Genomic DNA, 12,375 nt, shown 5'->3' with positions numbered 1-12,375 from the left:
TGAAAAGAAATCCATAAACATGGAAGTTACAGAGCTTGTGACAAAAAGCCATGTTTGCTTGAGTATAATATCTTACCTTAGGATAATTTAAGAAAAGGGAAGTGAGGTGTTACATGGGGAAAGGATGACTTGTAAGGAACCTGGGGTCAAGTTTTCCTTTGCAGATGCAAGACCACTCAGGGTCCTTTATGGTTTAGAAAGTACTGTGTTTTCCTGACACCATAACCTTCTTACAGTGTAAGTATCTGTGTCCTTTTCCTTTTAAAGATATGGAAGTCCTGGAAATGTAACTAAAGAATACTTTGAATTCTCAGACTTCTTTTTAAAAACCTATGCTGTGGGCATACAACAGGTAAGCACAGTTCCTTTTTAATGAATTGCATTATTTTGACTGAAGAAATGTATGACTTTGTAACAGTGTGCTTGTATTGAGATTCATTTATTAAACAAAAATGAGAGTCTGGCAGGTTTTCCTGGTAGTGACTGAGAAGTTCTTTAGAACTCAGTGCCATACAGCTGAGATATAACACAAATTTTCAGCAACTCAAAAAACCCTGTAGGAAAACTCTCAGAAAAGGTGAGTGCTGATAAAATGGTATTATCATCATGTATTAGCATTCTAGATACAACTGAGAGGAACACTTCTGGTGCAGAGGCCTCATTTCATAGAAGGGTGTCTTTTGCAAGTGCTTTTGCTGCAAACAACTTAGACTTCTAATCCAATGATTTCAGGAAGATACAAACAGATTAGCAGATGTGTAAGAGAACAGCAATGAACATTATTTTATACCTGAAAAGCATATTATGTGAAAATATAGCCTAAATTCACCATTTGCAAGGAAATTATTTTTGTTAGGGAATGCTAATTGAGTTTAACATGGTGTGTAGAGACAGTTCTGATAAAGTTTCTAAATAAAATTGCTTTTCTTCGTCCAATGTGACAACAGAATAGTTTATCCATCAGGAAGAACAAAGGAGGGGAATGGTGGTAAGGCTGTAAATTAAATGAAAAGGGAAATAGCCTAATATCTATTCTAAATGTTTTGTAATGTATAACTCTTGAGTGGAAAAACAGACTCCCATGGGCAGTTACAATTTGAAATACCTAAAGTTTGTCTGTTAAGGTATTAAACTATGTTGCAGAGGGGACAGTTTAGCTTTCAAGATAAATGTACTGAATGATCTGCACATTTCTTCAATTTTTGGCTCTTATATAGTGATTTATCATTATTCCTTGCTGAGTTAATAAGAATTCTATTGTGAATATTACATTACTAAGCCTTTGTTACTTATTCATCAGTTGGTAAGTGCTGACATTGTGCTGGAGTCTCTATAAGATATAGACAATTCTTGTCCTTGGAGCATTTTATATAAAAGACATCAAACTTAGTATTCCTAATGAAGGAGCTATATTCAAAATAAAATTTAATATAATGTTCTGAAGAATTACGAAGCAGAATTGGTTTGCTGAAAGCATATGCCTCAAAATTTTACTATGCATTGCCTCTGATTGTTATTATTATTCATGTATATGCCACTTCTATACACTTACTAATAATTCACTTGCCATAAGTGCAGATTAGTAGCTTTGTACTGTGTTTTTGTCTTAGTAGAGGAAACTTTTATACCAAGGAAGCTTTGTGTGATAGAGTTTGTAATAGCATGCCAGGTGATACTCTCTGATGGCTACAATGGGTAATTGAATTTAAGGGGTTTGCAGCTCTTCTGATTGAGAGGCTTAGGTGAACCTATTTTTCTTTCTTGGTTTAGTATTTCTGTTCTCATCACTGTTCTTTCAAAGTAATTTGTCTTCTTTAGGGACCTGTCATTAAATATGAATGCAGACACTACTTAGCAGGTATAGAAGCCACCAATTTGAAAATCTCACTGTGCCTTGCCTTTTCATTACTTACTCCAAATTCTGCTGAGGCCTCTAAACTATGAACCTTTCACTATTGAAGTATGTCTTTGGCTTATAATCACAAGTGATCACATGGTAGGGCTAGTAGTAAAGGTGGACATCTGCATAAATGTTTGCAGGATTAGAACCTTGATATTTAAATTATTTATGATTTTTGGATCAAAGGCATTATAATGATTTCTAATACTAGAACATCTGCAGTGAAACTGCTTTATTTGTTCATGTATATTCACTGAAGAAGTGCACTGCATGTTTATGCATGAGACAGAATTTTCAGTCTTCATTTAAAAATACCAACTTGTCATTTCTTTAGGTTCTCTTAAGAATCTTAGACCAGTACAGGCAAAAAGACTATGTTGCGCCACGTGTTCTTCAGCAGACGTTGAATTATCTGAACCAAGGGGTGATTCACTCTGTAACATGGAAGCAAATGAAGCCACACATACAGGTCAGTGCTTAGAACCCGATCATGTCATCAGAGGGATTTAAAAACACCCCCTAGCCCCCCAAGTTTTGTGTTTTTAAAGAAGGTTCCATGAATCATTCAGCAGTTGATCTGGAAAATGAAATAGCATTTCTGCACAAATGGTTGTGTTCTGCAATATCTGACTGCCTTTTATTGCAGATAACTTTAACTCAATCAAAGATCCTATTCCATAAGTTCTTTATTTTAATTTTTGCAGTCTGCTAGAAAGTCATAGTGTTCTGGCTTTTATTAGTTACTGGTGTTCAGAATTGTCTCAGATTTTTGATTGTAGTGCAAAGATAGTGCACAAAGAAAGCATTCATCTAAGAGGAGCTAAATCCTCTTTTAAGGATGTCTTTTATTAGTGAACTAAAGAGGAAATGAAAAGTGATTTTCCTGCTCTTTTATTTTTTCATGTCATAAGATCCCCTTTGTAGTTAGTTAATGCCATGACTTTTAGGGAAGAATTGTGAAATCCATTCTCAAGTATTGCATTGGTGAGTTCCTTCTGCAGAATGCAATATTCTACTGTGTACAGACTGTATTCTGAAGTATATTTTGTGCATGGTAATATAATATTATAAAGATAGATTGTGTAATTACTGCTACTGTCTGGGACTGTTTCAAAAGGAAAGTACCTATAAAATTGTGAATTTGTTTTTGGTGGACAAAATAAGAATGCTGCTTAAAGGAATGTAACTCTAGACAAATAAGTCTAATAAATAAGTGCATGGTGGAATTTGATTTTATGTGTACTTACATGTACTTGGCTTTTCTAAAATTAGACTATAACAGAAGAGGTGATATTCTCTCTAATGTGCTACAAAGATGAGGATGAGGAGCTCTGGCAAGAGGATCCATATGAGTATATCCGCATGAAATTTGGTAATTTGGCTTTACTTTTTGCTTTCATCATAAGTGTGCCCTGTAGTTCCAGTGATCAGCATGGCCACTGTAATGTCTTTCTTCACCTGAACAATAGGAAGAAGAAAACTTTATTCTTAAATCTCACCAATCTGTAGTTAAAAGCAAGTGGTGGATCAAGTGAGTTTGGGCCATTAGAACTGAATGATTGTCTCAGAGGTTTTTTCTGCTTCATATGTGCCCAGAGCAGCCCAGACAGGCTGGCTTGCTCCCTTGTCAGTGCCAGTTTCAAATCTTGACTTGCAGATGTGCCCGCTGTTTGCAGGTTCCTGCAGCTCTCACTTTGACCAGAAGAGGCCTGACTTACTCTTTCCCTGTTGAAAATTGTCAGTGCTTTCAGCGTTTTTCTGCCACTTATTACTACTCAATTGTAAGATAATTAGATGTATATTCTTTCAAAAGACACAGTGCAAAATCTTGGGAATAACACGTAGGGCCATATTATGAATAATAACATTTATTGAAAGAGTCATGTCATTGAAAAGGAGAAGGGTACTTTAAAAGTACAGCAATTTTAGTTGGAGAACTCCTGCAAGTCAGGCACCAGTGATACATATGCAGCATTTGGGAAATTTTAATTAGTTGATTTGGGATTAGTGTATGTGAAAACAGAATTTAAATATTCATAGAATAATTTAAAAGCTTGGAGAGTTGTTATGCAACAAATTAATTACAATATAGTGTTGATCACTAGGGTATAAATACATCCTTGATTTTTGGTGTATGAATTCAGTTCTTTCTGTGTAAGTAGTGAGTCTTATGTGTAGCTGAGGCAGTTAAATACGGATTCAGATTGCATCATGGAACGTAAAAAAACAGTCAAAGTGCATTACACTCAAGTATCAAAGTACATTAAATGGAAGCTTAGTGACGCACTTTTTTGTTTGGAACAAGAATTCCAGTGGTCTGGTAGTATTTCCTAATGATGTTTTATCTTAAAGTTTTCAGGAAAAGTTGGTGTGTAATTTGAGCCACATTTTAAGATAGCGTTTGAAGATCTTGTAGTTTGATTCAATTTGCGTGGGGATGTTTGGACTAGAACATGTTTGCAGCACAGATTTTTTTTTTCAAGATATAAATTATACTTTCAATATGAACAGAGGAGGTTTAGTTGCAATGAATGAAACTAAAAAACTTGACCTTTCAGCAGATACCCGACTACTCCAGATCTAAGTAGATTTTATGTACAAAAAGTTTCCCATGAGGTTTTGATAAAATCACATAAAAAATGTGTACATGTGGTATACAGATGGTGCAGATGGTATTGTTGTTCTTCCTATAGAGGTTTTAATTGAAAAAAGAGACAGGATTTTTCATCCCTTATATATGGTCTCAAAAGACCTAATGAATAATTAAGGGAATGAAGAGTGGCACTGGATTTGGAAAGCAAGAAGTAAGGTGTGTGATATAAACTTGAGTCTCTTTAACCATGAAGTGAAGACAGTCATGTAAATAATTTTGGGGTTATATATTCATACAGATGTTGTGATATCCCAAAACAAAGATGATCTATAAAAAAATGTGTTATTCAGGAAAGGCATTTTTAATGCTTTTTTCTCCCCATTTTTCAGATGTATTTGAGGATTATGCATCCACAACAACAGCAGCACAGAATCTCCTTTACACTGCTGCGAAGAAGAGGAAAGAGGTATGGAACCAATGGCATTTAATTATTTGAATTTTCCTTAATAATATTATTTTCCTCTTATGTTTGAAGATGATGCTGCAGGAAGCTAGTCTTGAAAAATATACTTGCTGCTACATAGTCAAATGCTTCCTGGCTGAATGCTATCAATTTGAGGAGAGTTAAAATATGGTGTGTATAAATACCAAGTGAATTGTTCTTGCAGATTTAGAATGCATCTGCCAGATACAAAATAGGTTGGAATAGATGTGTTGGAATAGATTTTCCCAGGTTTACAAACAGCCTCTGTCACAGCTATTCTCAGCATCACAAACTGTAGCAGGAGGGAAAGTGGACTTGATCCTTATTAATTTTCACTGATTCTATTTAAAATCCTTCTTAACAACAATGAAATTAGCAAGGACAAAACCCATTTCATGCAGTTACTCTTTAAATGAAGTTGTAACTTTTCCGTATACCTTTCCATATTTGCAGTGACTTATCCAAAAAACCCTAGGCAAACCCTGGAAAACACAGTTGGCTAAAATGGCGAATGTTTTTCTAGGTTCCATTTTAACATCCAGTAATCATGGAGCTCCATTTCCAGGTGGATTTTCAGAGGAGAACACCGTCTTTACATTAGTTGGAATAGATGGATTATGACCTTTCTACTTTTTTTTGTCAAGACAGTTCTTGTCCACTGATCTTTCTATTCATTTTCATATTTTGTGTTTAGCCCATCAAAGTGACATGTTGGAGAAGGACATAATGGGTGTGGAATTCACATTCAGTTGTTGGTTTTGCCAAGGAATTTTTCTAAGTCAACTTTAGAAAGTACTGCCAAAATCAATAAATCAAATTAATTTTGTGCGATTTTAATCCAAGCTCTCCTTGAAAATATATGTATATATATTCATACATATATGTACACACACATATGTACAGTAATTTCACGACTATAAGGCGCACCCTTTTGACTAAAATTTTCCCTGGAACCCGGAAGTGCGCCTTATAGTCCGGTGCGCCTTATCTGATGGACAAAGTTCAAAAAAATTGCCTACCTGGAAGTGCGAGCTGCGAGCCACGGGGGGAGCCGGCAGGGCCATGGCTGCCAGGTGGAGGTGGGGCGGAGCAGGGGCGGGCACGCCCCAGCCCCGTGCAGGCGGAGCCGCCCCTCCAGAGGCACGCCCGGGCCCCGTGCAGGCGGGACGGCCCCTCTAGAAGCACCCCCCGGCCCCGTGGAGGTGGAGCCGTCCCTCCAGAGGCACGCCCGGGCCCTCTGCAGGCGGAGCCGCCCCTACACAGGCACGCCCCGGCCCCGTGGAGGCGGAGCTGTCCCTCTAGAGGCACCCCCGGCCCCGTGGAGGTGGAGCCGTCCCTCCAGAGGCACGCCCGGGCCCCGTGCAGTCGAAGCCGCGCGTCCAGAGGCACCCCCCGGCCCCGTGCAGGCGGAGCCGCCCCTCCACAGGCACCCCCTGGCCCCGTGCAGGCGGAGCCGCCCCTCCACAGGCACCCCCTGGCCCCGTGGAGGCGGCACGGCCCCTACAGAGGCACGCCCGGGCCTCGTGGAGGCAGAGCCGCCCCTCCACAGGCATCCACCGGCCCCGTGGAGGCGGAGCCGCCCCTCCACAGGCACCCACCAGCCCCGTGCAGGCAGCACGGAGGGGCGGCGGCCATAGCCCGGCCCCGGAGAGGCAGCACGGAGGGGCGGCGGCCATGCCCCGGCCCCGCCGGATGCAGGCGGGCCTGGGGCCCCGCGGCACCGCCCCTGCCAGGTACAGGCGGGCCCGGGGGCCAATGACTGCCGGGTTGAGGCGGGGCCTTGGCCAGCAACCGCGCGGAGGGAGCTGGGGGCGGAGCCTCGCTGCAAAAAAAAAAAAGGTGCGCCCTATAGTCCGGTGCGCCTTATCTGATCTACAAAGTTGCGAATTTTGCCAACTCCCGGCGGGTGCGCCTTATAGTCCGGTGCGCCTTATGGTCGTGAAATTACTGTATTTATATTTGTATGTGAGACAAGCCAGAAAATAACTTAAGGGGAAAAGTGGGTGAGGAGCTGTTTGAACCTCTTGCCTTTTCATCACCTTTTTTGATTTGCCTCAAGACAGTAAGACAAATACTGTACTTGCTATTAGATTTCAAATAAAATTTCAAGGAGATTAATCTAATTTTGACCAGTTTGACTGAAAAGTTGAAAATCCCAAAGTTTTACACTTTTACTCTTGAAAGATACTACATTTAGTAGCTCACGTTACTTTGTGAGCAAAATTTCTTCTTGAAAACGTCATATGAATTTTTTAAACAATGCTATTTAACTAACTTGACTAAAGGGGATTGTGTGTTTTCTGTCCTGGCATAGGTATTACCAAAAATGATGGCATATTGCTACCAGATTCTGACAGAGCCAAACATTGATCCAAGGAAAAAAGATGGAGCTTTGCATGTTATAGGATCCCTAGCAGATATTTTACTAAAGGTAAGTGGCTAAAGAAATAAAAGCAGTTTGCTTCCAATTGAAATTCTTGCTATCAACTGTGATTTAAAATAAAATAGTCTTTCTTTATAAAGTATGACTAGCTCTTAGCCATATTTGTGGCTGTAGATTGTACTCTGATTGCAATCAGAATATGAGAGTCTGTTTATTTAAAAATATTAACATTCTTTCCTGGTTTTTGTATCACAATTTTATATACAGATTTTCCTTCTCACATTTTTGCAAAGCTCTGTTTGTTTGTTACACAACAGTCCCTTGGTCCCCTCGTGCTTTACTAGTAAAATAGAAGTGTTAAGCAAGCAAACATGCATTCCATCAGCAACATTGCATATGATTCTTTATGAAATTCCCCAACAGCCTGCACTTTTATGGGCTGCTTCTGGTTCCAGGAAAAGGTTTATTTAACATGTTACAGGAATGTTCTCTCTAGCTTTCCAACTTTTTCATTCTTCAATATATGGCTTTAAGTCTTACTTCATCTGCCAGTTGGGAATTTTGAAAAAAGCTGGAAAGAGTGAAGAGCCTTCCTCTGTTTTTTTTATAGACATTATCTTCAGAATTTTGGGTATTTTTCTGAAATCTGAATGCAAATTTAATGCATGCAGTTGCTCTCTAATTGCTGCTGATTACAGTTTGCCTGGTGCTTTTGTAGACGGCAGAGTCCAAAATATGCCTTTGCTCCATGTCAAAAGTAATTGCTATAATATTATCACATTTATAATGAGAGTGGTGATCTCATGCTGGAGGCTTCTTTTAAAAAGTAATTTATTATATTTTATCTGAATTGTCTTGCTGTGCAGGATGTGTCTTCATATTACAAACAACATCTTACCAACATTTACCATCTGTTTTTATATCAATCTGTTTTCTGATCTTGAATCCTGAAACATCGGTAACTTCGGCAAAATTTTTGTGGATTATTTTGGGTTGTAAATATCCTTCCTTATGCTGGAGTGAAAGAGGGTGACATTGTTTGTGTTGTGACAAGACCTTTGTATTAACATATTTATCTCTGTCCTGAGGGGAAAAAAGGGTATTTATTCCAGTATTCTGCTCCTGTTTGAAATTTTCAGTCCTGAAGCATGAGGTTATATTGTACTTTATAAAAGAGTAGTAACCTCAAACACTGCAGACCCCTCTAAAATTTTAATTTCTTGTGTTTGGAATTTGACACATGGAAACATTTTGTTAGGTGTTTCCACATAAAATCATGGATTTGTAAGTGCTTTCTGGATCTTGAGTTGGCTGAGATAGAGTCTAAGGAGCTCATGGACACAGTGGCCCTGCCTGAGCCACGTGGCTCCCCACAGCATCTCCAGTTCAGTGCCTACAAACTTCTGGCCACTGTGCACAAAGGAACAATATTTTCCTTTCTCTCCATTTTTTCTCTGCTCAGTCCTTCATTCAGTTCTGCAGAGTCTGGGGAATGAGTGTGGAAAAAAATGCTGTGTGAATTGGTGAAATAAAGTGTGATCACGTAAGATACACGTTGTATTGTGTGTGCCTTTCACCCTCTTCTGTCTTCGCTACTGAATCATCCCTTTGGATGATAACAGCGTCCCTAGCATGTATCTTTTCTATTCTGGGAGTCTCAAATATCCATGCTGTTCTAGCCTTCTGTGAGTATCTTGGGATTTGCTAAGGTTGGAATAATGAAGAATAACTCTCATCAAGTATCCTTTTCCAGCCAAGGAAATTTCTGTCACAAAGTAATTATCTTCATCCATTAATAAACATGAAAAAAGGTTTGTTGCTGTAATATCCAAAATAGTAACTTTTGATACATAGAGTAACAGTAGGTAATTTGAAACTCAGACCTGTTCCATATTAAGCTCATATTTATCTTCAGGCATGTATGTATGTATTCCTTTGTAGAAAGAATGGAATTACTAGGTTACTGATCCTTGTTAGTTTTTAAGAAAAATCAGCTGGAATTTATTGCCTTTAATAACATGAAAATTCCAGTTTACGTGTTGTAATGAATAATACCAGATTGAATATTATATGTACAGTGCTTTCACTTACCTGGTTTTGAACTTGCTGTGCTTTTGAGTTGATTCTATTCAAGGTAAGGGATCCAATTCTCTTTGTGGGAGGATATCTTTATTATATAGACCAATAGTTGTATTTCCTGTGGTTGACTTTTGAAGTGCATTATGGGCTAGGAAGAAGTATGTAAAATGAATGGTCTCCAAAATGAATTTTTCCTTACTCCAACAGAAGAGTGTCTTCAAGGATCAAATGGAGCTGATGTTACAGAATCATGTGTTTCCCTTGTTCATGTCTAACCTGGGATACCTCAGAGCTCGAGTAAGTTCACCTGTTACATCAATTCCAGTATTTGCCATGGTTTCTTCCTTTGCAGTTTGATTTCATTCTGAATGTTACTGAAAGAAATTAGGTAAATACCTAGTAAAATTTAAAATAACATTCTTGTGCAGTATTTTATCTTAGTTTTGATTTAAACAATGATTTTTCAGTTAAATGAATTGATCAAGGGTCTGTGTTATATTAGTGTTCACCATGAATCAATCAAACAAACTTGAGAAACTGAGCAGCAATTTTGGCCATTTTTCATTAGCAGAGATGGCTGTGAAGAATAGACAGCATTTCCACAAGTAGGTAACATCAATTTGAGTGTTGCTTGAAGAAAATCCCCAAATGCCAATATCTGTAATGGATGAACAGTTTTCATTGGGGTTTTTTTCTGATTTTATTTCCCCCAGAAGGACCAAAGATATGAGTGCAAATTATGTGCACACTGAATTTATTGGAATTTGGGAAGGTGTAATAAAGAGCTGCTTGAGTGCAATACCTGTGTTACATTTAATGAAAGAATATACTATAATTAAGTGGGGGGAAAAAAGCAATCCATGCAAACGGGGAAATAGTTAGCATTGGTTTTGACTCAGTTAAATATGCTTAAAATTTCCAAAACCCCTAACTTGCTTCTCTTTTTGCCTTGCAGTCCTGTTGGGTACTTCATTCATTCAGTGCTTTGAAATTTCAGAATGAACTAAACTTGAGGAATGCAGTAGAGCTGGCAAAGAAGAGCCTGATTGATGATAAGGAGATGCCTGTCAAAGTAGAAGCAGCCATAGCCCTTCAGACCTTAGTAAGCAACCAAGAGCAAGGTGTGTGGCAGTGATTCATCAGCTGTATGCACTGATCTATTGATTTTTTGTTGAAACGAGGAGGTTGGTGTAGATTTATCTAAACATTTCTGTCATTTAAAGACAGAGATTTCAGAATATTTTATCATTTTTAGACAGATTCACTTGCTCATCACATCTCAGAATTCTGCTTCAAGTTTTGATGGCACAAAAGAAGTTAAAACCAACATGTTTGTTTTAATAAAATCAAGATTATCCATCTTTGGGTTTTTTTTAACTGAAGTTATGCAGTGTGTATGTTTAAAAATGAACACTGCTTATATATGAGAGCAAGTGTTCCCTCAAAACTGGATTTTTGCTGGAGGTGGCATTTCAATATTGTACAATTTATTTACTCTGTCTACTAGTTATGGACTGTAAAATTGCCTTGGTTATGTTTTGTGGCTTTTTTATTTCTTTAGTGAATTCAAATTAAAGTTATTTTGTTCAAGAGTAGTCAGCTCCCTGGCAGTTTGGAGATGCTGTATGTTGGTGTTTATGGATAGTTGATTTCAACTAATTTCTATTAATCTTTTAGCCAAGGAATATGTGAAGCCTTATGTAAGGCCAGTGATGCAGGAGCTCCTGCACATTGTCAGAGAGACAGAAAACGATGATCTCACAAATGTAATCCAGAAGATGATCTATGAGTACAGCCAGGAAGTTGCTACTATTGCTGTGGACATGACTCAACACCTGGTAAGGGGAATAGTGAAATACCAGTCCAGTCAGAAGCACATGCCTAGTTTGGTGAACATTTAATGAACTCTGCTTGAAGCACACACTGTTTAAAGTAATCTTTATGAGTTCTCCTGTAGTATTTGCAGTATTTATGGCTTTTTCTCGATGAGAACTTTTAAAACATCTTTAGAACCTATAGATTTTTCAAAGATACTGATTTGTGTCACTGGTTTTAATGAGCCAAGCTCTAACTATTTAGCATTTCAAATGACTTAATGTAGACTTCTAAACAAAAAAGAGGAGATTTTAATTTGCTATATTCCCTTTCAAAAGTAGCAAGTGTATTTTTCAGTGCTGACAGCTGCTACAGATAAGATATTGCTGCTACTGCATTAACTGCCTGGTTTTGAATGACAAATTAGAAACATGGGTTTGCTCTTGAATCTCAAGATGGTTGATTTTGTTCACAGGCTGAAATATTTGGTAAAGTACTTCAGAGTGAGGAATATGAGGAAGTAGAAGACAAAACGGTTATGGCCATGGGCATCTTGCACACAATTGACACAATCCTGACAGTTGTGGAAGATCACAAGGAGGTGAGATTTTCCTTCATGCTTTCCTCCTTTCGTTCATGACAACAAGCACTTCTGTGTATGTTGCATCACTTGGCATGAACGTGCATTTACTAAAACAGGATGGTACCAAGCCACCTCTGACAGATACAAATCTAAAGCCCAGTTTACTTTTGTGATTTATCAGTTGTTTAGCTTTCAACTTCAAGAGAATTTATGCCCCAAGGGTAAAATTCTTAGCCCTTATTTGGCAAACACTTCATTGGAATGAACTGGTTTTGTTTGGGGTAGAGTTGATTTTCTTCACAGTGACTAGTTGTATTAGAGCATTAAAGTAGCATTTAAGGTGAAATATTTTGCATGATGACCCCTGTCTCTAGTTTACCCAGTAATCTCATATTCAGGGTAAAGAGGTTTTTTCTGCATCAGGGAGACCTTATTCATAATGTGATTGTTAATGCAGCATTTAAAAAATGATACAAGCCTTTTCAATTTGAAGAACTTCTCAAACTGAATTAGTCAAATACATTTATTTGACTACTGT

The 12,375-nt window shown here is 38.2% G+C and overlaps 1 protein-coding gene across 3 annotated transcripts in view; it reads left to right on the top strand.

The window, feature by feature from the left end:
• IPO8 (importin 8) overlaps window positions 1-12,375 on the top strand; it is a 48,389-nt gene that overhangs the window by 15,269 nt on the left and 20,745 nt on the right. For all 3 annotated transcript variants that reach the window (XM_033057679.2, XM_033057680.1, XM_033057681.1), the window contains exons 8-16: window positions 268-352; window positions 2,235-2,369; window positions 3,173-3,272; window positions 4,883-4,959; window positions 7,292-7,408; window positions 9,647-9,736; window positions 10,395-10,560; window positions 11,117-11,277; window positions 11,730-11,855. In XM_033057679.2, coding sequence (XP_032913570.1) covers window positions 268-352; window positions 2,235-2,369; window positions 3,173-3,272; window positions 4,883-4,959; window positions 7,292-7,408; window positions 9,647-9,736; window positions 10,395-10,560; window positions 11,117-11,277; window positions 11,730-11,855 — 1,057 coding nt within the window. The remainder of the gene's footprint in view (window positions 1-267; window positions 353-2,234; window positions 2,370-3,172; window positions 3,273-4,882; window positions 4,960-7,291; window positions 7,409-9,646; window positions 9,737-10,394; window positions 10,561-11,116; window positions 11,278-11,729; window positions 11,856-12,375) is intronic.

The sequence above is a fragment of the Catharus ustulatus genome, chromosome 4, assembly GCF_009819885.2.
Source record: "Catharus ustulatus isolate bCatUst1 chromosome 4, bCatUst1.pri.v2, whole genome shotgun sequence".
Lineage (NCBI taxonomy): Eukaryota > Metazoa > Chordata > Aves > Passeriformes > Turdidae > Catharus > Catharus ustulatus.
The sequence above is the reverse complement of the archived record's forward strand: the minus strand, read 5'-3'. Positions and strand labels throughout refer to the sequence as shown.